This window comes from Punica granatum, chromosome 2, assembly GCF_007655135.1.
Source record: "Punica granatum isolate Tunisia-2019 chromosome 2, ASM765513v2, whole genome shotgun sequence".
Classification (NCBI taxonomy): Eukaryota; Viridiplantae; Streptophyta; class Magnoliopsida; order Myrtales; family Lythraceae; genus Punica; species Punica granatum.
Genome location: NC_045128.1, coordinates 40,195,067 through 40,222,711, shown reverse-complemented (window position 1 = coordinate 40,222,711; position 27,645 = coordinate 40,195,067). Strand labels below are relative to the sequence as shown.

At 38.1% G+C, this 27,645-nt stretch overlaps 4 protein-coding genes across 6 annotated transcripts; 2 read left to right on the top strand and 2 right to left on the bottom strand.

Annotated features, from left to right (window-relative positions):
* The first annotated feature begins 608 nt into the window (after positions 1-608).
* Positions 609-4,904, top strand: LOC116197288. 2 transcript variants are annotated; one of them, XM_031527381.1, is made up of 4 exons: positions 609-977; positions 1,274-1,852; positions 4,080-4,584; positions 4,687-4,904. In XM_031527381.1, the coding sequence occupies exons 1-3, from the start codon at positions 806-808 to the stop codon at positions 4,550-4,552; spliced, it is 1,224 nt and encodes a 407-aa protein (XP_031383241.1). In that variant the 5' UTR covers positions 609-805; the 3' UTR covers positions 4,553-4,584; positions 4,687-4,904. The 2 variants fall into 2 exon arrangements, with proteins under 2 accessions (XP_031383241.1, XP_031383240.1); XM_031527380.1 differs by having other exon boundaries at positions 4,080-4,904.
* Positions 4,905-8,101: 3,197 nt separating this feature from the next.
* LOC116195437 (calmodulin-7) lies at positions 8,102-10,030 on the top strand. The gene is made up of 2 exons (XM_031524627.1): positions 8,102-8,338; positions 9,367-10,030. The coding sequence occupies exons 1-2, from the start codon at positions 8,263-8,265 to the stop codon at positions 9,738-9,740; spliced, it is 450 nt and encodes a 149-aa protein (XP_031380487.1). The 5' UTR covers positions 8,102-8,262; the 3' UTR covers positions 9,741-10,030.
* A 71-nt stretch (positions 10,031-10,101) lies between these two features.
* Positions 10,102-13,367, bottom strand: LOC116195436 (ubiquitin-conjugating enzyme E2 22). 2 transcript variants are annotated; one of them, XM_031524625.1, is made up of 7 exons: positions 13,212-13,367; positions 12,029-12,160; positions 11,652-11,796; positions 11,467-11,544; positions 11,143-11,255; positions 10,927-11,030; positions 10,102-10,620 (listed from the first exon to the last, which is right to left on the bottom strand). In XM_031524625.1, the coding sequence occupies exons 2-7, from the start codon at positions 12,029-12,031 to the stop codon at positions 10,248-10,250; spliced, it is 816 nt and encodes a 271-aa protein (XP_031380485.1). In that variant the 5' UTR covers positions 12,032-12,160; positions 13,212-13,367; the 3' UTR covers positions 10,102-10,247. The 2 variants fall into 2 exon arrangements, with proteins under 2 accessions (XP_031380485.1, XP_031380486.1); XM_031524626.1 differs by lacking the exon at positions 13,212-13,367 and adding an exon at positions 12,884-13,151.
* Positions 13,368-23,032: 9,665 nt separating this feature from the next.
* LOC116193633 (probable protein S-acyltransferase 4) lies at positions 23,033-26,521 on the bottom strand. Its single transcript, XM_031522377.1, has 6 exons — positions 25,883-26,521; positions 25,269-25,442; positions 24,883-25,191; positions 24,405-24,635; positions 23,701-24,267; positions 23,033-23,423 (listed from the first exon to the last, which is right to left on the bottom strand). The coding sequence occupies exons 1-5, from the start codon at positions 25,934-25,936 to the stop codon at positions 23,704-23,706; spliced, it is 1,332 nt and encodes a 443-aa protein (XP_031378237.1). The 5' UTR covers positions 25,937-26,521; the 3' UTR covers positions 23,033-23,423; positions 23,701-23,703.
* Between the last annotated feature and the right edge of the window lie 1,124 nt (positions 26,522-27,645).

Sequence of the window (27,645 nt, the reverse complement as noted above, 5' to 3'; positions counted from 1 at the left end):
TAGAATTTTTTAATTTATAAGTCAGAGTGCGTGCGCAACTACACTGCATCCCTTTCTCACTATATAATATGAACTTGTTCATACTTGAAGAGAAAACTACTTCATGTTACGGTATTACATGCAACAAACAAAACAAAAGAGCATGCAATTGCCCCGCAGGTAAAAGAGTAAGGTAGAGTTTGGTAACGAAGTAGAAGAGTAAGGTAGAGTTTGGTAACATAGTAGAGTATGATTATACTTAATTTCATGGGATGAAGACAAAAGTAGTTGATGAAATTTATTATTAAAAAAATAATTGTAATTATGGTTAAGAAAAGGTACTGAAGAGATTATTAAATTAAAAAAGAAGATAAAAATAATAATAATTGTTATTGAATTGAGGTAAATAATAATGAACAGTTGAGAGAGTTTAATATTAAAAATGAATTATAATAATTGCTAAGAAAAAATATATAATAAAATTTATTATTAAATTAAAGAAAAAAATAAAAATAAAAAATAATGATTTTATTGTTGAATTAAGAGAAAAGTAAAGTGAAGTTTAGTTGAGTAGAGTATAATTTAGTAAATAAATAAAGTATAAAGCACGTGGTGGACTCTTATTTCCCAATCCTAAAAGACAACATACATAAAAACTCTCTCCCCCTCTATCTCCCCTCCATATGATTCCTTCTCACCTTTCCATTTATTACCGTTATCTTACATCATTCTTCTCCTAAGTATATTTGCACACCCACACTCACTCGCCATAATTGAGGAGGTGGTGGAGGAGGAGGAGGAGTAGAGGAAGAAGAAGACGGGATCGATGAAGAGGCAGAACACGACGACGCTCTCTTCATCTTCCTACCGGGAAAGCATCAACACTTCCGCCGAAACCAGCAACAGTAATCTTCACGCGAAGAGCATCGGATGCATGTCCGGCATCATCCAGCTCGTCTGCAAGTACCACAACCGTCGCAAATTCCTCATCACTTTCGGTTAGTTGTGTGTATATTTTTCTCCTCCTTCTTCGTTCTCGGGAGGACTTGAGATCATATACAAAGCAACATCTAAATTCTTAATGATACATATTGAGTTTGCTCAGGAATGACTATCCTCTTCAGCCCGTTTATAATTAAATTTTACTTCCCTAGCTAACTACTCAAAAGCATTTTGATAATCAAGTGGCCTCATTTATTAGTCTGTACCTATATGTGTGGGTGTGTGTGTGATGAAAATTATGAATAGAATCGTCATCGCTTGATATTATACGGATCATCTTTGTGTTTTTCAGGGAAAAAATCGGAAAAGAACATCGTAGTCTCTTCCTCTCATCATTCTACTAGAAAACCCGTAGAGTCACCTACCAAGTCGCATGAACATAGCCATAGTACAAGCAAAGACAATGGGACCCCGCCTTCCGAACGGCCTCGGAGGCTCTCATGTGAAGCCCCGGTCCGTAGCCCGACCCTTCCCCCAGAGATCCGGCGATCTAACTCGGTGAACTCGCCCCAGAACTTCCATTCCCCCACCACCCCGCCTCCCTCTCTGGTGGCACGATTGATGGGCCTCAGCGAGGAGCCAATTGTCATTCCCTCGGAGTCCGCTGTGGAGAAGAGGAGGAAGCTGCTGGGCGCGCTGGAGAAGTGCGACCAAGACCTCAAGGCGCTCAAGAAGATCATCGATGCCGTCCGGTCCACTGAGCTGGCACACCAAAGGCCCGATACATCGGTTGCAGCCGGGGCTGAGGACCGGTGCGAGGAGCTCGGGAAGAGTAATGGTGCGGGGGAGGAGCAGCCGAGCCCGGTGTCCGTGCTCGATGAGTTGGCTCGGTCCCCTATTTTGACAAGGTGCATGAAACGGCAACCAAACGGTATGCGTTTTGTCTCATCGCCCATTTTGTTCTATTTTATTTTTTTAGATAAATACATTATTTTATTTAATTGCTGATATTTTATTTATTTTGTCTTTTCTGTTGGGCGTATTTCTGCACGGTCGATGCAAAATGACAAGAAACATAAATTCGGATATACGTTAAAATTTATTGCTAAATCTTTTGGTTCGCCTGCCCGATCTCACATCTATATATGTACCTATACACGTTTCATTATACGTACAGGTTTATTAACAGTTAATAAAGTTTTAAGAGAGTTAATCCACCTATGCAACTGAAAAATTAAACAAATTATAAGAGAATTATGGAATAATATATGCAATAACTTGAGACTACTTTTCACCAATGCTATCCCCTATACTAAGTTGGATTATCTATACTTCTTCTTCTTCTTCTTTTGGGGTATATTTTGTTGGGAATTTGTGCTTTTCCTTTTTCTTTTTTTTTTGCTGAATGGGAATTTGTGCTTTTCGGTTTTAGTAGATGTTGACCACTGATTAGGGTAGCACTTTCTAACACCAATTAAGGCATGCATACCGAAGCAGGCCTAAAATTCCATACCAACAAAAGTTGATTGGTGCGATCTGACGCTTACTTCTTTAAATAAAATTTTGATTTTGAGTCTTATAAATGAAAATATTTACGATTGAAAGAGTTTTATAACAGTTAGGGTCTGTTTAGTTTTCAAATATCATGAGAAAAAAAAATCTCATCAAAGATTAATCAAATAATCAAATTATTTTTCTTTTTTCTTTTTACACAGACTAATGAAAATTTTTAAAGGTGGCGTCATCTGAAATAAATCATCTCCTATCTTCCAAAGCTAATGAGGTTGGGAGATGTAATATTATTGCCAATTATCCAATAACTTTTGTCCTATAGATTGACGGTTTTTCCTTAATAAGAAATACACTATGCAAGTACTTTTGCTTTTCGAGAACATAAATAAACTTAATATAATTATACCTACCGCAAAAATATAATTGTCCATCTTAACTTTTGTCTTATACTTGTTAATAATCTCACCGTCGACACGACATACACTAATAATATAAAATTATAAATTATCTATTAATTTTGAAATTAGCCAACAGGAAAAGTTGTAGGATTCCAAGTAGAAGAATCATACCACCTGGTGCACCCCTTTTCTTTTTTCACATTTGAGGTTATAAAAAAAGTTCATGTATTTAATTTAGGAAAGATGAAAAGAAAAATTAAATAAAAAAAACACATATAATTTCATTGATAAGAATGAATTTGGAAGCTAGACGCATGTCAAATGCATTTCATTTCTCATTAATATTTAATGAAACAAAACCTGGTGGTTGGGATATGATAGTAGCTCTCTAAGTGGGAGACAGCCCCAGTTTTCCCGAGAATTTGTTTGGCATAATAGTGAAACCCTCGTTTTTAGGTGTGGCGACAGCTGTTTGCGTTAATTTATGATGACAGGAGAGAACATTAATTACGACTCTCTTGTTGAATAATGTTGATCCTTGTAATATAAATCATTACTATATATATTCATGCAATTGCTGTATAATAATCTATTAATATATAATCCTCGAGTGAAAAATAGGAATATGAATAATCAATTAATAATACAGTGAGCTGGACCACTGGGAGCGGTTTGGGCAGCTTACTCATCATCGACGACAGGGTCAAAAAGATTATTCAAAAGGGCAAAAAGGAATGACTAATTATTACTAGAATGTGAAATCCTTGGGCCATCATTAATATACCTTTGGGTTGCAATTGCCACTTTAGCTATAGTGATGATGAGGCCCCTGCTAACGTGTGATCGGTTGCCACATTGAAATAATAACTTTCGAGTAAGGAAAAAATGTGTCATATATTTCGCCGGTGGTTTGTGACTTTTATGAAATTTCAGGTCCACAACCGTCATGTATATCGAAAATAAAGAACATATACCGATAGTTAGTTACTCTCACACAATATGACTATATGCTATAATTAGTGACATTACTTATGTTTTTGAATACATCACGCAACAAAATGCTTTACATGCATTTAAAGTCGGGTGAAATAGAAACAGGCCTACAATGAATTAATGTCCATTCTTATTTGACATAATTAATTGGCGGTATGAAGTTTGAGCTCTCTGTATATAGTCAGTCCCTGTCGTATATCCTATCATGCATGCATGCATGCAGTAACAAAAGAAAGTATCACGTAAATGGTGCAGAAAGACTACAGCATCAGCCGCATCAGCAAATGATCATTAAGACTAGAAAACCAGGAGAAGCCGAAGACGCCAACTTCCCCCCAGTCGTGAGCCTCTCCGACAGGATCAAGCTCAACACAACCGAATCTCTCCCACCATTAGCAAGGAGATCATCGATACCATCACCATCACCAGATCACTACGATATTTATCATCAACGGAGTTACCAGGAGGAGTCGTGGCAGGATAGTTTCCCGATGAAGATGCTGATCAGCAGGGGGATGAAGGAGAGCGTGGAGCAGGTATGCAGGGACGTGGAGTGGGGAGAGAGGAGAGAAGTGGGAAGGATAGGCCTGGCGCTGCAGGATCACATCTGCAGGGACTTGATTGAGGAGACTGTCAAAGAACTGGGGCTTTTCTGCAAAAGTTCCCTGAGTCCGGCCATGGCGGCAGTCCCCCCGTTTGAGGCATGTAAAAGGAGGCTCAGTTTCTGATGACGACCAGTTCATTAATTCTCTCACTCAATGTAGATGCATAAGTTCCCTTCTTTTGCCCTTTTTTTTTTTCCGTCTTTTGTTTTTTTATTTTCTCAGAGGAAGATTTGTACATTCATCTTCATCGATGCTAGCTGCAGGATGTTGTTCTTTGTCGTCGGAGCTTTGTGGTATCGTCATAATGATTGGCCCATAACCAAGATGTCTGACTCAGGATTTCGAGTAAGGTCCATCGCTGGCCATGAGAACAGGAAACAATTTTAGGAATGTAATCTTTGTATAAAAGAATGTTTCTTTTGTAAGCATTCATGTAAGGCGAATTTTTCTGTTCATGGTGATTGATCGTTTCTCACTTTTTCTCCTATGATGGGTCGACTCATCAAAGCAATTGAGGATTGATGTTCGGATTAAAGGGTCATCTTATTATTCCACATTGGTATTTCTCTGACATGTATAAACATCGGGCCTGCATAAGAGATAGCTAAATTGTAAAGTAGCTCCGACAGTGATGCCACATGATACTTGTCAATATCTAACCCCGACCATGAATTGCATCAAAGAGAACCGATAACGACAAATCAAAACATGCTTTTTAAAGCCCAAAAAAAAGAAAAGGAAACCAGAGTTTTTGGACTGGGCTTGTTTGTCATCTGTTGGGCCTATTGCTTTCAGCTCAGGTGGATGAGGCTCTTCAATAGTCAACCTGGGTCGGTCAGAGTCCGAGATGGACTTTGACTGGTCCATTCAACACTTCAAGGAAACCTACCCCATCCGGCCCGATCGATCCTCCACGTATTATCCCAGTATGTCATCCTAACAATAAAGGGTCGTTTGGATTCAGAGTTAAAATTACTTTGATTTTAGTTTTGATTTTAATTTTGATTGTGGAAAAGGACAAATGAGATGTTTTATAAATTTAACTTGAAAAATATATATTTTTATTGTGTAGTGTATTGAGTTAAAGTTAAAGTTAAAATTAAATTTCTTAGAATCCAAATGGGGCCTATATTCTCAGGGTAGTCTCTATCACATTAGCAGCTCGAGATAGCCTTAATTATTCACAATTTCCCGTCGACACGTAACTGATCAGCCAAGTATAATCATCCACCGGGATCGGTAGCATCACTCAAGAGCCATTGCGAGAAAAACCTGATTAGATGTTCCTCACATACCATAAATTTGGGCACCGCTCCAACCCAAATTGAAAGCCCGAATCAGTGCGATGGCAGTTTGGTAAATAAATGGGGCGACCACGGGGTGTAATAAAGAGACAGTCGATAAAGCCGCTGGGAGAAAAGTGCGAGCCCGACGGAGATCTGAGGTGGCAGTCAACGTGGGGGCCCCTTCTGCTCGGAGACACTGCGTAGAAACCGCGTAAACTACGTGTGGAATTATTTGCTGAAAAGAATTATTTTTTTTATAAAAAAAGCGAAAATTAAAAATTTATTAAAAAGAAAAAAAGAGAGAAATTAAATCAGCCCGCGGGAATTACTATCGACCGTGTCTCTTCGTTATTAAAACGGAAAGAACTCTCCGCGTAAAGGTCAGAAAACGACAAGCCATGGTGGCTGCCAATCAGGTACTGACGTGTGAAGTACTTGTTTGGTTGGAACGCGTGGCGAGAGAGGACTGGCTGATGATTTAGTCGATGCTTGGCGTACTTTTCTCTTTCCGTCTCCTCGCTATTTTGGGCTAATTTACCCTTTTAGGCCTCCGCGAATATGATTTTTGGATGGAAGATATTTTGAGGAGCCCTTGTGTGTGCGAAACCTGGATTACCGGAAATGCCCTTCAGGTTATGGTAGCGTCCAAAGTGGTTTGCTCCATTGGATCGTGAATGCGGAATTTAGAGGTGGCAATTCGTATCGTATCGTGTTTATACGTGTCGTGTCTAAACGGATTTATGTTATCGAAATCATAATCCGTACACGACACGATTATTAAACAGGTCAGATTTTGAAAACCCATACGCGACACGTTTATATCCGTGTCAACCCATTTAAACACGTTTAAACCCCATTTATCGAAACCTGTCATAATAGGTACACGTATACACGATACGATTATAAACGTTATCCGGACACGTTAACACAACTTGTTTATCTAATCAACTCAGTTACTCGGATACATTAACACGACATGTTTATACGTTAAAATGGAGATTGAGATGGAGGGGAGGGCGATGTGAATGGGAAAGAGGCGGGAGCCGCATCTGAGGGAGGCAACGACGGCGAGGATGAGATCGAGCCATGAGGCGCATTGGCTGGAGCGGGAGCCAGCAAAGCGGTGGGCTTCGAAGGGGAGATGGTGGGAGTGGAGTCGGCGGCGAGCTTGGGAGCAAGGGAAGACAAGATCTGAGGCGGATCTGCGGACAATGTGAGGTGCACGGAAAGAAGAGTAATGAGAGCAAAGAAGTAGAACTTCGCTATTGATGGATGAGAAGAAGGAAATCAAATCACAGATAAGATCTAAATGAGATTAGTAGAGAAGTAAAAGTAGAAGTGAAAGTGCGGTTGTGCTATATTGGATTGGGTGAAAGAAATGAAAGGAAATTAGGTTAGGGACTTAGGAAGTTAGGATTACATAAGGATATTTTGATAAATCCAAATACATAAACGAGTTAACGGGTTTACATGATTATAGTAACACGATTAAATATGTCTAAATAAACAGATTTAATCGTGTATAATCGGGTTATACGGGTTCAACCCGGTAAGATACGCTTATTAACCTTGTTTAAACAGGTTGGACCCGTTTAAACTGATTATCAAAAATGTCCAACTCAAACTCGTTTAACTCCGTGTCGTGTGAAATATTGCCAGCCCTAGCGGGATCTTCTTGTTCGATATTGAATTGACCACCGCGACAGGAAGCCTCTCCAATCAAATGTTTATTCAAAGAGGTCTTTCTAAGCTCTTTGTTTCCTAATTAAGTGTACGTATCACTCGTACCGAAACGTGACTTGATTAATACTATTCACAAATAAATCTACAATACACCCAATGTGGAAAATAACTTTAATAAGACTCGACCTTATTGCCTATATGTACAACATTAAAGGATAAGTGTTCTTCAATAGTCTTTTGCATCAAAAATTTCATGTTCAAAGTAGACGACTACTACTATTTTTTTTTTTGTTCCCTTTCTATTAACTAGTCAATGGATATGGAAAATCATGAATCATAAAATTAAAGTAACACTTCTTTCTAATAATGACTCATTACCGACTTTTGAATTGTATCAAATTGAACGGAATGTTGTGGTCATGGACGAAGAACATAATAGAAAAATCAAATTGATTTATCATTTTTTTGAAAAGTCAAATTGAGAGAGAGCCTACTTCCTTGAAGAGTTTGGCATTTTTTTTGAAAAATCAAGATGATAATTGTAATTTCCGAATTTCTCTCTTTCAACGTCGGAGGAGAGAGAAAATGAGGAAGAACGGAAGGGCAAAACGGTAAATTGGGAATAGTAAACGGATATGGGAGAACTGACGGCGTCCGGATTCAGGGCGTTGATCGATTCATCTGACTCGTATAAATCGCCAGTTTGTCCAAAGAAATAGAAAACCGTCGCCCCCCCTCTCTCTCTCTCTCTCTCTAGAAGAATTCGTATCTCTCTGGCTCTGTGGATCATTCTTCTCTCTCGTCAAGTGGTAATCGGAGGATTAGCAACTCAGGCTTCTGCGCGGTAGACGAATTCGCAGAGAAATGGCGGATCAGCTCACCGATGACCAGATCTCCGAGTTCAAGGAGGCCTTCAGCTTGTTCGACAAGGACGGCGATGGTAAACTCATCCGATCTTCTCACATATGAAGTCTATTCACTGTTTGTTCACCTCTATCTGAGGAGCTCTACCCTGGGGAGATCTGCTTCTGTTTCCATGCTCGACTCGTGATCGGTTTTCGATTTTTCTATGGATTTGATGTTATACTATGTTGAGCTCGTGATACAGCAGACGCGTTTTTGGGATTCTTAAATAAACTACGCTTTATGAAATCGTTTTGGCTCGGCGATTTAGGAGAGCTGTTATTGCAGCTCCATATGTTCGATTCTGTGCACGTTTATGTTCCTGATAGGCATCATGCAGATGTGAAGATTGGTCATTTTGTCCGGTTATGTCTGATTTATATGCCTGGTATTGCGTATTGCAAGGGGAAATGTTAGCGAAGGTGATGAATAAGTCAGTTTAATGCAGCTGTCTTCAGCATGCAGTTATTTATTGGCGCTAAAACCATTCATCTGCTTCGTTTCATTCCCATATTTCGTGTTAACTAATAAATCGACCAATAGAGAGTCTCGAGAATCTAATGAAATCAGAACCTTTTTGCATGGATACTGAAAGAGAGACACTGTTACTGGTAATAGATCCGTATGTTGAATGATAAGAGATGAGTAGTCGGTGTAGCTGCTAAATTCAAACCGTCGTTCTTCTACGGCAGATCTAATGAGAAAAATCAGAAATCATGGGTTCTATTGATTTAAGCATCTGTTTGAAATTCTACCATCATTAGTAACCTATTTATTAGTGCAGGTTGCTTGCAGCTATTAGAAAAGTCGAGACCTTTTTGGGCACGACTTTGTGTTGACTGATTCCGACCATTTTTGCATTTTCAATTCTTAAATTTGAGCTGTCATCCTCATGTTACTGTTTAATTGTTTTGTTATGCTTGCATTATAATTTATCTATCCAATAAAAATTTTCAATTTGCCGGAACTAGCTTGCATCATAGTCTAATTGTTCACGGTACAGCTTCTTCTCCATGACAACAGCCTTGTAATAGATTTACCAAACTTGACTTTCCAATGCTGCAGGCTGCATCACCACGAAAGAGCTTGGAACAGTGATGAGGTCCCTTGGGCAGAACCCGACTGAGGCAGAGCTTCAGGACATGATTAACGAGGTGGATGCCGATGGCAATGGAACCATTGACTTCCCTGAGTTCCTAAACCTGATGGCGAGGAAGATGAAGGACACCGACTCGGAGGAGGAGCTCAAGGAGGCCTTCAGAGTCTTTGACAAGGACCAGAATGGGTTCATCTCCGCAGCAGAGCTCCGCCACGTGATGACCAACCTTGGGGAGAAGCTGACCGATGAGGAGGTTGACGAGATGATCAGGGAGGCCGATGTTGATGGCGATGGCCAAATAAACTACGAGGAGTTCGTCAAGGTTATGATGGCCAAGTAAACAACAGTATTACTGAAACCCCGCCACGACACCTTTCCAAAACAGTAGAAAAAAGGGCATCTCTATTAGTTTCTCCTTTTTTGGCAATTCTTATATGATATTGTCATTGAAACCTGGGTCTTGAGAGGGGAGTTGTACTCTGGTTTTGTGATGGAATGATCCATCCTACTATCAGTGTCTTGTGACTCATTTTCTTTTCAAATATTTCTTGCAGAATGTGTTCTTCCTCTCCTCCCATGCTTCTTTTGTTCGATATTCAATATCAGATCAATGAATTCATAGCCCAGCCAGTACACAATCTACGAACTTTACCTTAAGTCTCTTAGTCATTGTCAAGCAATTTTTATTACCGAACTGAAGCTGAACAAAGGACAAGATCAAGTCAATTGATTCGATTTTGCCGAAGAAGTCGTTACATAGTACATTATGAATGAACCTCAACAAGCCCTTCCAAGTAAAATGAATTTTTTTTTTCTTTCTCTCTTAATGGCCCCCAACTTCCGAGTTTTATAGTCTCTTCAAGCTCTTCTTCCTTGCATCCATCTTCTTCTTGTCCGCCTGAGCTTTCGCAAGCCCAGCTTCCTTCTTCGGTGCGGCAGCAGCAGGAACTGCTGTTGCAGAACCACCAATTCCTATCTCGGTCGATGGGGCTACAGCAGTTTGCTGCTCCTGGGAGTTTCCTCCTTTAGTCGCTGCCACACATGGAGCTGTTGTCAATGGCAAAGGCAACGTGGTGCCAGGAGCTACGGCTGAGTTCTTCTGGTCAGCATTGACATTTGAGGAGGCATTGGTCTGGTCAACATTCAGGGCTGTGGTCGACTCGGAAATAGCTCCTGATTTGAACTTGGGTTTCGGCTTGGCGTGGATTCCTGTGTAAAGTCTGCGCACACAACCAACCAGCACGGTGAACCTATGAATCTAAAACTAGTACTTGAAATGGGCCAACCTACACGGTGATTAGATGCTAGAAAGTAGGAAAACGAAACAGCGATTCAGACAATAATGTTGCAGGACAGTTTGCATGCTGAAGAGGAATATAATAAAAGGCCCCACCCCCATGACTTGCTCATGGCCATTTTTTATATTGGGTCACAGTTACCTAAGCACTCCCATTCTAAACATGTATGAAGCTCCCTGCTCCCATTAACAACATGAACTGGATAACAGCTCAGCTCAATTTATGTACCTAGCATGCTTCGCATACTCCTCATAATTCTCAAGCAGCATCTTGCCAGCTTGTTCATTCAGAGCTGACTCAGGAAATGGTTCGATCAACAAGCACCTAACCACCTGAAATCACCACAAAAATCGTGAGAAGAGGAAGAAAGATCTCTCCCGACTGAACCAGGAACTGGAAACTGGCGGATGTCAAAACCTCCACAAGAGCGAGAAACAGACTCACAATGAGAACATGCCGAAGACCCAGACCAGGGTTCCAATCCTTTTTCAAGGTGTTGACACAAATCTCCCCATTTATTGCAATATTTGGATGGAAAATCTTGGTCAGGAAATAACCTAAAAATTGCATATTCAGGAGAAATTTAAGATCTAAAGAAATCCAGAATAATACCCAAACTATGCAGGTAAAAATAACAGTGAATGAATGGGAAAAATTGATTTTTGACATTAAGAAAGCTTCGGTTGACATCTAGTGATCATCATTCATGTTTCATGTGAAGATTAAATCGTGACAATGCTCAAATTCATAGCACGATGATGGACAAACCTTTGGGAGGGGAGTGAGGGAAGTCATGGGACAATAGCAACTTCATGCGGAAAACACCATTCTCATATGGAGTCCCAGCTGCAAAGCATACAACTCAACGGTGTAAGTATTGAATCAAATGACCATGTTAGATGGCTAAAACTTTTACAATGGCATCAGAGCTAAAATATAAACAAGGTACTTGCCTGGGCCTTCAACATCAGCATAAATGGTCGAAAAGTCATCATCATTAACTCCCACTTTTATGCCTTCTGGTGGAGATTCATCGAGGTTCTTCAGTTCTTTCGCAAGTTGTTTGATCACATTTGGAGGAAGATTTTCGTTTGTAGCCTAAAACCAACACCAAAGAATGAGTGGATGGCCAAAACACCGGTGGGTGTTATAGAAACCTAGTCCACAACAAGCTTTACAGGGGAGGGGGAGGAAAGGGAAGGACCCACAGGGAACAACATGCTAAGCTTGAAGTGCGACAGCCAGATCATAGAGGAGAGGTGGATGCCCATTGGAGCAACAAAGAACTTCAAACCTAATAGATTATAAGTTCACAATGCTAAGAACTTACCATAGCACAAAAGGAATCAAGCACCAAGAGCCCTCTATATAGTCTGAAATTAGAGCTTCAGCAAATGATAAACCAATGGATTCCCCAAACTTGCTCCCTGAATGACCCAAGTGCTGCCACCCGAGAGAAGACCTGCAAACATGGAATTATGCAAGCCTATTAAGCTAGAGCTAGCCAGAGTCCAACATAACTTAGAATGACCAGCTAGCATCTATATGAATTCAACAGACAGCATATAGATGCCTCTATCAGACATAATCTTAGAAAGATAGGGCCTGAGCACACATACTTGAAGTTAAATCAGTCCTAATCTAGATCCTATATTTTCACCACCATGACAAAGCTGAGCACCCAGTACTCCATGAAAACATAAATTGCCATGTGGAAGGCAAACACAAGCAATGCAAACGGGAAGCTCACCCGTAAAGAAGAAGTGAGTAAAAGCAAACGCATAACTCAGCTTAGAATCACATTAACTTTGTATGGGCCTATTGGAAATTATAATGGAGGATACAGAACGAGGAGCTCTGAGTGAGTAAGAGAGAGTCGGAGAGATTCTATCCACACTGTTGAAGAAACTGTAGAAAACCACAAAACAAGCATGGAACAGGATGCTAAGGCTAATCTACAATCTACTAACCCACTCATTCTTCATCAAGCCTGAAAGTAACAAATCTCTTCAATCAGTCATTAGGACCTGAGAAGGCCCTCAAGAGACAGTATCATCATTCCAAGAACCAAACAGGAACTCCTAATTTACATCTCATAGAGCTCAGAAAGACCAAGAAACGTTCCAAAATCCCACAATCGATTATTCACCACAATACCGCAGAAAGTTCAGAAATTTTTGCATACCCAAGAGAGAACGGACAAACCCTAATGACAGCCCTTTATCAGAATCCTCAGAAATTGAATCCCACACACTTCAGATTATATCACACTCGGAGAGGGAACACACAAAGATTGCCACTTTCGCGGGCACAGATAAACAGCAGAAGGGGAAGAATCAAGAAATGCCACTGATCGGTTGAGGGAAACAAAGAACAGAAGCAGACAGGAACAGAAACGATCATCATTGTAGACTAAACTGAGAGCCATTTCAGTGCGACCCGAATGCCGAAAAGAAGATGGCACGAACGGCTACCCGAGATCAATCAGCGACCGATCAAGACCCGAAATTTACCTTTATCTCCACCAAATTTCGGCCTAAGGAGAGAGAGAGAAGGAAAATACAGAGACGCAAGAAGAGACCGAGGAAGCGGCTGGCTCCCGTTCGGAATGATTGATTGGCTGATTTCAAGAGAGAGAGAGAGAGAGAGAGAGTGAGAAAGAGAGAGCAATTATTAATTTGAATATCAATTAATTTTTTGAATAACGTGTCGGTACGCTTGATCCTCAGGATCGAGAGACGTTGGATCCTAACTCTGGTCGGTGATTTCACGCGTTCTCTTGCGCGTCGCAAGCACTCGCCGGCCAGTTCACACAATTCCGTTATCGAAAATTAATCAAATCATTCTAATTAATTAGTCGTGAAATTCGTGCGTTAGATGGGATATAATGTGATATTTTTTTTCTTATTGTCAATTTTATTACATATTATATGCTTATTTCAAATGGTTATAAATGGTAATTTACAATCAATAAAAGTATAACATAATATATATTACCGATGTTAAATAAATTCCATCAATAAATTAAGTACAAATATATAGTTATATCATATATAAATATATATTTATTTTAATGCTAATATCATTCTGATTAGAATTTAATTTTATCTTAAATTAAAAATATTCAAAAAATATTCCATTATATGTAAAATCTTCTCAAAAAATTCAAAAATTATTCCATTATATCAATATTTTGAAAAATATTTAATTTTTTATAAATTCAAAAATTCAGTAAAATACTATATTAAAAATTTCCGCACGACTATATATATTGTTAGAAGAAATATATACTAATTTATTGATATTATATATAAATATGTATTAATATATAATTATTTTAATACCAATATTTATGTAATTAGATATTAGATATTATATGTTTATTATCAAATATATTATATAGATAAAAAATCTTCTAAAATAGTTTCAAATATATCATGTAATCGATATCTTATCAAAAAAATTCATTTTACCTTTAAAATTCAAAAATTTCCTGATTTATTTAATTAAATATTATATAATCATTTTTTTACTTGAATCTTCACAGAATATCTTTTAAAGATTTTCTAAAAATAGATTTTGTTAAAAACTATTTTAAAAATTAAAAAGGAAGAAAAGGAAGAAAATTCGATCTTATTATAACATATCTTTTGAAAAATTAAAACAAAATTATTTTTGTTAAAAATTAAAAACTCAAAAATCTGAAAAAAAAAAATCAATTGAGAAATTGATTATGAGACCATCTAACCGAGCCCATTACAGTTTCACTTTATATTATATAGATATAGATTTCTTGGCAACGAGATTCTATTATTTTATTGATGTCCAATCTATATGGGATTCCATAGGCAACAGTTGGTAACATGCCGTCATGAATGCTAGTCATGATCGGTCGAGGTGGCGTGGGAGGTGATAAGGTGGTGGAAACATGAGCTCCACTAACTAAAAATAAAATGTGATTTTATAGAAAAACAAGTTATGACAACGCTTGTTAGAACATCGCACCAGATGAAGCAAAATTTATCTTATGTTATTTTGTAAATAACAAATACCTACTTCGAATTTGCCATTAAAGTTGAGAGAATAAGTTACATTTGTGTAGGGTAATTTAACATACATATATATATATATATATATATATATTATCTTTCTTTTTTTGGTTATAAGGGAGGCCCATGGGTCTAATACAGCGAAATAGAAATACTAATAGCTAATAAAGGAGTACATATAGTTTTATTGTGTATCGAATCTACAACCTCTTGATTATTAGGCGAAAGCGTGTGTTATTGTACTATACCCTCTTTTGATTCTATTACTATCTTTTCTAAATATAACAAAAATGAACGTTGTAAAATATTGTAGTAGGTATTTTCATAATTATTTTGCTCACAACCAATTGAGTATTTCCCGTTATTTTTTATTTTCCCATTAGGTTTTCTGTTTTGCAACTATTTTTTCATAAATTTTCATGATTTCTTTAAAGAAATTAAAAAAATAAATAGTATTAGAAAAATAAATTTACAAAAAGAAAAAATACATAATGACAAAGAGGGCAAGTGGGCGAATGATGCTAAGGGTGTCTCAACTATTTTTAGGCGTTGATAGTTACTTCGAACTTGAGAAAATCTAGATTTTTACCATTCGTTTGTCTCTTAGAAAACATTATTAAATCTTGATGTGGTAGTGGAATGGGCGACGAGCCTCCACCACTCCTCATAATTCCTCTCTGAGTATCTTCATTTTATTTCTTTTTACTTTTTAATCTTATTTTAAAATTAGTTTTTATTGTTCATCAAAACTTTTTTTTTTTCCTGTTAGATGGTCCTACCGGGTCTTTCCTTGTGCTATGTAATCCTTTACTTATTATGAATGCAATGCTTATTACTATTAAAAAAAGGGAAATCAAAAGTGATTATAAATAATAAAAATAATTTTGAAAACATGTGCTTTAATTTCTATTAATTAATTTTGATTATTAAAAACATACTGAGAGATCTTTATCTCTTAATATGCTGACCCGACTCAACTAGATTAGTCGGAGTCCAATTAAGATTCATGATATCAAGGTTCACACCAAATTTTTTCTGGTAATTTTCATTTTGACTATATTTTAAAAAGAATAAAGTATAATTTTTTGTTTTTTGAAATTAACCCTTTATACAGTGACTCTTGGAATGTAAAATGAGGGCAATTTGTAATCGTGGAAGTTGGTCGTGGATAGTTAAGTAATGCCAAGGACGGGCAGCAAATGAACAATAAAAAACATAAAAAAGCTTCATCAACCAACTAAAAACAAGAAATAAGATTTTTGCTTGGAGCTGTGGATTGGGTGAGCAATCAAATTCCATAATCTTGTGGAGGGGCCCCCCCACAATGGTTTGGCCCAAAAGTCAATGGTAATAAATATGTAATATAAATGCCCCGTTCCATCCCCGTTTAAACTAACGCCTCTCCGTCGAATATAGACGTCGGCGTGCCGGAGTCAAAATTATAAACCGCGGTTAAGCTCCGGCGGATCATTTGAATTTGCCGACGCAGGTTTCATTTGACCGTTGGGGACCTCCTTCTCTCCAGCCAACCATACCAAATAGCCGTTAGCTGTGCCATGCCAGCTGCGAGTTCTGCGACTACTAATATATATATTCCTTGCTCTTTTTTTTTGTAAATATTTTTTTATAATTAAATAAGGTGAAGCAATTGAAAGATAAATTAATTTATTTGATTCAGCAAAAAAAAAATAATTTATATGATAGTCATAGAATATTAGTATGGGTGGCCCTCTTTGTTTCCTCCGTTGGATCTCATTATATGAGATAATATTGTGCATAATTCGATGTCTTGTCCAATGTAACTTAGGCACTCATCTTCGTGTGTGACACTTGCCCGATATTTTCCGGAAATGTCCGCTGTAAAAGTTACGTCTTCCTCCTTGTTCTTTTACTTAACCGAATAATTTCGATTTTTTTCTTAAAGTTTTCTTACTCTTAATTTTTAGCGAATTTCTCGTACTTATCCTCTTAATTTTACCAACTCATCTAACTTTTCGTTCTCTTAAAATCTCATCTCCTCTTATTCGAAATTTTATATCCATTGATGTGTATGTAATGATTATTTTTGTAGTCTCTGGGTTATGTTCTCCCACACTTGTCAGTTCATGATAAGAATGATCTAATTATTAATAAAGTCGTTGATTCATAAATTGACTTTGTAAATTCTAACTAGAAGAGTGACCAGATACTTGGAACTAGAGATTGGCATAACAATTGATCATCTGCTTTCATGATTCAGCTGGTGACTAATTACGATTAATTATAAGTCATAAATAACAAGTGACTTGCTACATAATAACGTGACTCATTATATCACAATGCTAGTCTTTTATACATAAAAATAATAATGGTACTTCCTAATTCAAAATTCGTTTGGAAGTACGGCAGCGATTTCATAATTGCTTTTTTGAAGATAGAGTCAACTTTGAATAATTCCTTACAGGAAACAAACCTGAGCCCATGCTTCTCTATATGGAAAAAAAATACTCCTATCAAAAAAAAAAAAGATATGGAAAAGTACTAATATGATCATGTCATATTGTGCACATATAACGCGTAAAAATATCGAAAAAGGCTCATGGTTGATGGGCCAGTGAAGGAAACTTGAAGGCTTAATAAAAAAATCTAGGATCCTTTTACTTGTTTGTCCCGATAAATTTGGGAGGTTACCCTTTTCCATAAAAATGTTTTTGCCTGGGATCGTAATAACTTCCAAGTCTGGTTAAAGCTTAAACAAGCAGACGCAGATTTCTGTAAAGGTTACCGTGGTCAAGTGACCCAACAAATTCTTGATATATATTTTCTTAATTTATTTTGAATAATATATTTTTAAATATCGTGATTTTTCCTCGTGACATCCACGTATTCTTGAAGTCTTCAACTCCTCCTCTCCTCCTCTCATATATTTAAACTTCTTCAGAAATCAAAAGAGACATGGTCTAGCTGATAGTTTATTTGCTTTCCAAGAGCACCGATTTTACATGTCACTGCGGTTGAAATGAACATCACAAAACATCGAACGGGGAATTCCTAAATGAATGATTAATTGAAGGAGATGTATTTGCCACTATTAATAATGAGTTGATTGTTTTCGATTCATTCGATTTTAGTAATTTTCACGGTTTTTTTTATTTCCTATCTCTTTATATGTAGCACTTAATAATTCTATTATGGAATAATAATTTATTGAGACAAATAATATTTTCATATGGTACAATGGATGAAAATTGGCACCCACTAAATTTGGGGTCCTAAATCCATTAATGATCACAAGTTTATAAATTTGAATTTGTACGAATTATTCCAGTTTTATGCATATATATGCCATGAGCATACGCGATACAAAGAATTCGTTTACGCTTTTCTCAATTATCACTTGTATTTATTTGAAAAGTTCACAAAATGAGCCATTGCCGTCCAAGATTCAATGTGAAACTTTAGACTTTTCTCTTGGTATGTGTACGTACATGGCCCAAACTCTACACATAGAATCAGCTATCATAAAAACGGGAATCAATACATACACCTTGTAACGCCTTGCACATCTAAAGTTGGAATTTTCTTAATATAAAAAGCAAACTATAGTCCACTTGTTCTTTCTAGCGAAAAGTATATATATATTTTTTTTTCTTTCTTTTTTGGGTTGCAAAAAGTAGCTTATATCCAACTCGTGGTAATATTATATGAAAAAAAAAGAGAGAAAGAAATATATGTGTGTATTGGTGGCTTCAGTTCAGAAATTCTATAAATGGGAACCATCGCAATCTCTTGGGACACAGTAAAAGTAAACAGAAGCACAGAGTCTAAGGCCTTCAAATTTCTTTCACCAAGCCATCTCACTCCATAAAACAACGGTCCATTCCCAAATCTCCTTCCTCCTCCTCTCCTTCCTCCTTGCTGCGGCTGCTCTGCCCTCCTGAGCTTTCATTATCGATCATACGCTGGCGAAGGTGCGTGTTGCCGGTCGGCTCTGCTGCACTGTTGATAGGAACCCTGTGCCAGGCCTCCTCAACCCTTCACTGGTCGGGGCGAACGTGAAAATAACATGTATCTGTGAGCAGATTACTCTCGAACGGGCAGTGACAGATTTGACAGGATTACTTAAAGTACTTTATAGCATGGTGGATGATCTTGCCTTCGACAGCTCCATGTGCAATGTGGCAGATGTGGTGGGTTGCACTGTCCTGGCCCCGACCAGGACTCTTGGGCCACGATCATATTTGTGCACGTCATCCAAGTCCCCATTAGCTCCCCATTAGTCGATCGATGAGTCGCAACAATCCTTAGCTGCTTTTATGCAATCGTGGGTTCTAATTAGGATATGTGCTGGGAATCATGCACACTTGATTGGACTCTGTATTGTCGCAACAATCCTTAGCTGCTTACATAATTGTTGTTCAACTTTGTGATACTGCACTCCATCCGCAAAAGTGGCATGTTTTTGGGTTACAAAAGAGTAGTCTTTTTTTTTTTTTTTTAAAAAGACGACACGTATATTTCTGCATATCAGTTATTCTAACTTTAGCGTTGATTTGGCTCTGGCTAGAAAAATACTTTCATTTTCGAATTATTGTACTGCAGATAAAGTTCTCCATTAATAGCGCCCGACATAGTTTTGTTGCTTACTATTTCCTCCAATTTTTTCAGGTCGCCAACAAGAAAATGAAAAACTTGGGACTTAGCAAAGGAGCATTTTGTTTAAAAACCAAACGGGGATACCGACTACGAAACATTGGGTTGAACCAACTTAGAAACTATATATAATATAATCAGGGCGTAAGTTCAATGAATCCATATGGAAATTAATTATGAACAGATGGAAATTTAACCTTCTATATAAGGCAATTTTTTTTTGTTTTTCCGGTTACAAGGAGGGCACATAGACTTAATATAATGAAATAAAAAATGTATTTTGTTTTTCTCGGTAATAAAGATCGGGTCGATACAAAATGTCTTCAATCACGAAAACGGATACCCTAGCTAGTTTCCTAGCTCTAGAAATTTGTCCGGCCCAATGGTTGAGCAATAATTCCATCAGTCTGGGGCATCTCGGCATCGGGGAAAGAACTTGAGATAAACATATGGACAATTATATCTATTTATACACATTACTGTTATCCAAACAAAAAGAACCCGATCAAAATCACTGTGTACTGTCACGACTCTATGTCTATTGGACATTTTTTTTACAATAATTTATGGTGCACACTATATGTTAAGTCATTTCATACTATTATGATCATTACAAGATAAAATTTTCGCTTTAAAAATTGATTTCACTTCAAATTATAATTTGCTCAAATTAACATATATTGTAAAAAATATTATATCGGTTATATATTAGTGCTGCCCAACTATAATTTTGTCTAACAAATGTGCTTTTGTATAGATTAATACGGTCACTCTTCAACCCTGCTAACAGTTATTAATTTATAAATCAATTTTCCTGATTAAATAACTCGAAATTAGAATTAATATCTCAAATAAAGTTGGGCTTAAATAGTCTTAAATAAATTTGAAATAAAATATAATATTACATTATAAAATAAATAAACTAAATTTGATTATAACGTTAGATTCTTAAAAAACTAAAATAAAATTATTTTTTATAACTTAAAACAAAATAATAAAGATTGTGTGGAGTATAATAGGTATGAGGATCGAGGACGATGCAGTAGCTTATAATTATATATATTTACCATATGCCATACGATACTAAATCCAAATAAAAATGCTAAAAAAAAAAAGAAGATGTGCTAGACTGCTTGATAATTTTTAAATGAATGTTGAGCTTCACGTGATTAATCGGATGAATGCGGCCTCTCCATACTTAAGAAATTTGAGATTTCAACCCCACAAAAAAATTATGAATTTTGAGAGAAAAATCCTAAATATATGATGCTGGAAGACCCGAAAAGAATAATTAATCCAATAAAAATTAGTTCCTACAACACTAATTATAAAAGAGTATGGCACATGGCGCTTAACGCCAATGTTCTCATTTCCAGCAGCAATCATATTGCTACCGATCTCTTATATCCCCGAGTTAAAAGTTAAAACACTGCATTGGACGAAGTTTCTAAAAAAAAAAATTGTTGTATATCATAGTATTCGAAAATCCAATGGGTTCCGACTAATCTCGTTAAAGTAATAGAAACTAGTGATCACCCAAAATTAATAGAAAGCTTAGTTCACAATCTTGTTTGGCAGAATTAGCTTAATCCCATTTATGGGGGCTACATACAAAAAGAATGCATGCTGTATTATTGACTGACGACCTAAGAAAACTAAACATACATACATACATACATACATATATATATTATAAAAGGGAACCTTCCCAATTATGTAAAAGCACAGTCTAATCTAATTCTAAGCCTTCAGACAAGATTTCGCGAGGTCCAATTATTACTACCAAATTAGCCGCACCGCAATTGCCCGCTCTCAAATTTCTTTCCTCCTCGTCTCCCTCCTTCTTGCCGCGGCCGCCCTGCCTTCTCACTCCCAATCAACTGGTACCGGTGTTACTACCAACAGCATTCCTGTGAATGTCACTGGCGTCGTTCTCGACGTTACCGGTGGGGTTTTAGGAGGGACTTTAGGTGGGGTTGTAAGCGGGGCTGTAGGCAGCCTCACTCCCGCTGGAGTGAATGTGAGATAAACAACCAGTGGCGGGCAGACGGTCGATCTCGGGCCGGGAACACTTGGAGAGACAACGGTAGTACTAGTAACATACGAAATACTGTCAGCCGTCCTGAACATCCTCTTTTAAAAGAGCATACAATGCACATGACCTGCCATCGAAACGAATAAAAAAAAAGTATAAAATAAACGATGGATATAACGTATAAAAATCATAAATAATAAGCGCGTGTGTGTTTTATGTTTAGTCGTCGAATCGATCCTACATGCATGCTTTTATCATGTAATCATGGGTCCTTAACAGTGAGTTCATACAAGTGATCATATGTACTGTGTGAATAATGCATGCATGCACACTTGTTGTGCTCTAGTATAGGCATGCAGTAAATAAAGTTGATATGATTCAAACGGAAGTGCATGCGTACTTTCATGTTAGATACATTTATTGCTTCAGTCTTGCTACGGACACCCTTGTAATTATTTGATTTAATTTCCATGAGATTCCCTTCTCCTTTTCTTTCACTTTTTTCTTCTCTGGCAAGGGATCCCATTGTGCATCTTTTTGTCATGAATTGAATAAAAGAAAAAAAAGAAAAGGACGAAATCAAACATTCAACGAAACGTAGAGGACCAACAAGTGTATATATACGTCTACGTCTTCTTCACCAAAGCGGAACTCTATATATAGAGAGAGCGTGGAGTGTGTCACAGATGTGATTAGCTAGGACCATTTGACGTAGCTGGCTGCAGGCAGCTTATTGTATATTGTATGTACCGTATTTTACATGTATATGGTAGCATGCATGACTATATTTGCCTGAACTTCAACGAGCTTCATGGGAGAATGCTTAAAATGTCCCTACATATAATCATGAACAGATGGAAAATTAACCTCCTATGGAAAATGTCTTCGTCTTGAACCAACGCGAAAACGGACACACTAGCCAGTTTCCTGGCTCTATAAATTTGTCCAGCGCCATGGTTGAGCAATATGATTTCATGTCGGCATCGGAGCAGGGACTTGAGATAGGCATCTACAGCCAAAATGGCCTGTTAAAGAAGCAAATGGCGATGAGAAGGATCGCTGGCTCGCGATATTCCGGTGCACTGATCAACCCATCCTTGGCATGCATAGTGAATTGAACAAATTTGGACACGATTATTGTTTTACAGTTTGAATCAATGAGAAACTGACAGTGTTGCAGTAGCGCTTCAATTTCACAAATGACCATTAACTGATCCCCTTTTTAATAATTTTGTCGATCGTCCCAGTTTCAATAGACTTCCGACTTCCTAGGATTGATCACTTTGAAAGCATCATTCTCCTCAGGAGCCAGAACTTCCGTTTAGGTACTCGATCTACTGGAAGTCATAGACGTAGCTGCACGAAACAAGATGGGAACAAAGTATACAGGCCAGGTCTTGCTTATATAAAACTGTCAAACGGGCTAGGAAAATGAGCACCGATGATATACACTTTCTGGGAATTTTGACGGAGCTAGGAAACAGGGTGAACCCGAGAACGCATATCAATCGTATTCATATACTTACATATACGGAGTGAGACCATTTGCCAGTATGCCACCAAACCGAGGATTAAGAAAGATGAAAAGGAAGAAACTAATAATGAAGAGATAGAATAATGCAAGAGAACTCAAATCCCAAATATGGCAACAAGTTTCTTGTGGTCTCCTTCCATCGAAACAAATGAATCCAAACAAGCAAACCAAGTTCTAATGCCGAAAAGGAAAAAAGAGATGAGATGACTATAACACATGCTTCGCTTTTATGGACACATATTCGGGTTTCTTTCAAAATGTAACGGCATGTTTGGTCTTTCCTCATAAGTTTCCGAATTACTCTGACATTAATTTACAGCAATAAACTTGCTCTTCAAGAAATAATGAGAGATGGGAAATGTTCTCTTCAAACCGACGTAACCATTTTTTAAAGTTCTCCGACAGCTGCAATTGTAGAACGAGATTGATCTGCCATAGTTTCTACTCTGCAACCAGAATCTGTGATGATAAATATCTGTAGCCAAAGAGAGAAAAAGATTGACGATGAGAAGTAGAATGATCTTCAATTCCTTGAGAAAGTTCTTAATTGTCTTGACAATTCAACTGTCATTGCTCAAACTCTGTCAGGCACTGCAGAACTGTCATGGGACGAAGTACTATGGTTTCTTATATGCATTTTTCAGTGTGTAAGAAAGATATAAAGCTGGAAAGCAGAGGATCAGTAATATCAGTAAACAGCGGTCCGAATACTGATAACAAAACATTGGGTTGAAACAACTTGAGGCTCGGACCTTTTATGATTGAGAAACTACTGCAGCAGTTTGATGGGAATCGCTTTCATCAGTAGCTCTCTTGGCAGAATTTTCATCACCTAAACCAGCGGAACTTTGGACAGATCCTTCTGCTTCATCCTGCATGAGGGGAGTTTCTGCACTGACATTCCTTTCTCGATCTGCATCAGCAGGTTCTCGTATCCATTCCTCCCTTTCTTGCTCCGAACAAGAGAAAAAGGGATCAGCAGCAGATTGCTCTCCTCCTTCCTTGCTCCTCCGGCTATCCTCAAAATCATCATAGTTCAAGTTCTGTAAAATCTCAGGGAGCATGAAACCACTGTTGCCCTCTACAAGCTCAATCCCCATCTTGAGATCGAGTCTCTCTTTTGAGTCAGCAGTGCCTTCTCCAAGATTTGGAGTCAAGGCCTCCACTGCCATTGGTTCCTCTGCCTCAACAAATGCTCGAAAATTATTCAATGAAGGTGGTATCCGGGAAAAGAATACCTCTACGAGGTTCCCGCCCAGTCCTTTGCTATATGGATTCTCCTTCTTATCGTAGCGGTAGCGGAAGTTCTCATAAGTAGTCTACAGAGAGAAATATAGTTGTGTAAAAATGAACATTTAGCACTTATCTCACGAATTTTAAGTCAAAGGAGTCGTAAGGTAAATTTATTGTTCAGTATATTAGTTTCTTCAAGTCATAAGTAATCTTCAGAGCTCACCTGGTTTGTGCAGATAAGGTAGAAGTGGAAGATGGTGAGACCGCCCACGAACCAAACTGCTATGAAGCAGTAAATGATGAGAAAATCAGATACGACGTCATGGGACATGGCTTTCCATATATTGCCCCACTTATCTTTAGCTTCAAGTATGTTGATCCATGAAAATACAAAGACAAAGATGCACAGAATGGTGGATGTTGATATAAACATGAAGAAGAACCGATAGTTGCGCTGAAACCACAAGAAGACCCAAATAAGAAAAAGGAGACGAGTAGATACGGTCAGCTTCTAACAATACAATGAAGATTCAACTGCCCTGCCCTGTTTGGTTGATGTGAATACGGCTTCAGCTTTCTGTTTTCTCGAGTGTGCAGTTCATTTTTATTCTATTCTTCTTTTTATACTTACTTCTTTTTTCAGAGAACAAGACAAGTTACCATGACGCTTCCATGAAGAAACAAATTAAACGATTACTTACGATTCCGATGCACTGACCGACCCATGGACAGTGATGATCAAACCTCTGCACACAATTGTTGCAGATCGAGCAGTGAGAAGCGCGGGGAGGACGAAAGAGTAAACAAGTGTCGCAATACTTCACTTTGACAGCATGACCATTAACAATCACATCTTTCGTTCGGGGAAGTTTCATGTGAGGAGTTCTTCCGTTGACCCACTCCATAGAAGGGGTAGTCATAACGAAAGCCTCATCTGATTCGGGAGGCCGGGAATTCCTAGGAACTATCCCGGGGTCCCTGCAGGAGGTGACCAGGAGGAACACTAGATCCTGCGATAGAAATTCGAATAAGTTCTCACCGGTGAATCTATAATGCAACCAGTTGAATGAAGTTTTGATGCACTCACCAGAAAAGTGAGGATGGAGGACACGATCAGCACGGGAAGAAAATGAGGATGGCCATCAATCTTCAAATAAGCTTTTATGCAGAAAGCAATTGCAGGACCCATGATCAGGAGAGCAGAGAGAAAGAGGGACGCTGCATCGGGACCGAAAATCAACCTACCTCCAAAGACGAATTTCTGGCCAAGAAAAAAAAAAGCACGTGTTCATTAACACCGGGACTTCACACAGACTTGAACTGCAAACAATCATATCAAATCTACAAGACATTCATACATTACCAGTCTGATGACTGATGCAAGAATTTAAATCTAACCAACCACAAGTACACGAAATCAACTTCATTTTTGTCGACTGGGAAGTCGAACTTGCAGAGCTCAAATACGTATAGATACGAATGAACGAATAGTCCCACAAACAGTCAACACTGGATCAATATAAGCAGAGTAGCAAAATAGTGATCATCACAAAATATACTCAACAAAGAGTCTGAGGGGTCTATTCAGTCACTCGGTCGCCCGATACCTCAAATAGCTAAAGCCGATCAATTGCGCAGCATGAGATACTCAAACTAGCGATTCTTGACACACACACAGGGGGAGAGAGATTGAGTACTCACGTTGCTTCCTTTCCAAACTTGATAAACCCTCTTAGGAGAAGAGTCCGGGGCCATTCTCCAAGTTAGAAGAAAAAGCGGGAACAACCCGATATCGGATTATTTCCTGTAAACCATGAACGCTCAAATACGGGGACAGACAAAGACCACCCCGTCCTCTTCGAGTTCCATGAAAGATGAACAAAACCCACCACCCAAAAGAAATTCCAGAAATGGATCCTCCTTGGGTGCTCCGCGACTCTGAGAATAGTGGACGGGCTGCGAATGGGAAACAGAGAGAAGAAGAAGAAGAAGAAGAAGAAGAAGAAGATGGCGGCAATGATGGTGAAGAGGATTGCTAGATGGGGCAGCTGGAAATTGGAAAGTGACAAGGAGCAGGAGGAGGAAGAGGAGGATATTCGTCCGGAGCCCGCGTTGGGGAAGGAAATTATGGGAAGGCCACTCTGTCAGTGATTTTGCAGAGTGTTGTTGTCTTTGTTGCTGCAGACGGATTCTACCAAGAAACAAAAATAAAAAATCTTTATCGTCATTCTCATCTCTCTCTATGTGCCTGTCTGTCTGTCTGAAAGAAAGGAACTCTGTATGTTGGAACTCTGATGGTGAATGATGAGAAAAACAGAACCAGAACGATGAGTACGGACAAAGGCGGACGTTTCAATTTCACGCGGGTTTTCTTCTGTTCAGTTCAGCGCCTTCGTCTCCTTCTTTTTTTTTTTTTTTTGGCTGAGAATTATATTATATTAATCATTAATTATTAAATTGATTGATTAAATTTGTAATTTAATTAATCTGAACGTGCCACCACATTCACAACGCGTTTTAATATTCTCAGCCTCGGTTTTTTTTTTTGTGGACCCAAAAGGAATTATATTTTTTGACCAATTTTTACTATTAGGAATATCAAAGCTTCACAAAATGGCACCCACTCACTTCTTCAAAGATCGATTCGCAGTTTGCAGCTTGGGGAAATCAATCTCGTGTCAAGGATACTCCCTTCTAAATAAATATAATTGATCGAATTATTGATAACGTAGTGTGTTATCCGAGTCACTGGAAACCCGGATATGTACATATCGTTTAATGGAAACTAGAAAGTAGCTATGCCGAGGCCACATGAACAAGTTTGTATGCTCAGGTTCGTATTGGATAGGAAACACCTCAATGGTATAATGGACAAAACAACTAACAAGTTCTACCGTCATAATCAAATTCGGGATCTTTTGGTTTTATATGGAGACCGCACGAACACCTCTCACTCTTTCTATTGTTTTTTTTTCCTTTTACTTTGTAATCAAGTAAAACCACAATGACAAGTTTGAGGACAGCGTCGCAAGTCTGAGCCATTTCGTTTCTGTTGGTTGGAGATGTTGGGTAAAGAGACAAACATATCCCTCTCTCTGCCTGTGTCCAAAATTACATTGCACCAGTTTGGATTTGAAACAATGAAAGTACGATGATCCACTTTCAAGAAGCGGCAGAAAACAGAATTGTGCCGGTTCCAGTCTTCGTAACCATAACAATCAATATCGGGATAGAAATTTCACTCTACAATCGGCCGTAATAGGAATATCATGTTAGATTTGAAAGACAAACAATTCAATCAAGTCACTCAAAGGACAGCGTTTCCAGATTATACCACACACCCTGGATTTGACCCAGAATCTCATATCAGCGTGCAGCGGCAAGGCAGAGAAAACCTGAAAGACCGTCCAAGAGAATTCGAGGACACAACACTCCTCCAGAAATCAAGAATGTTGGGTGTTTCG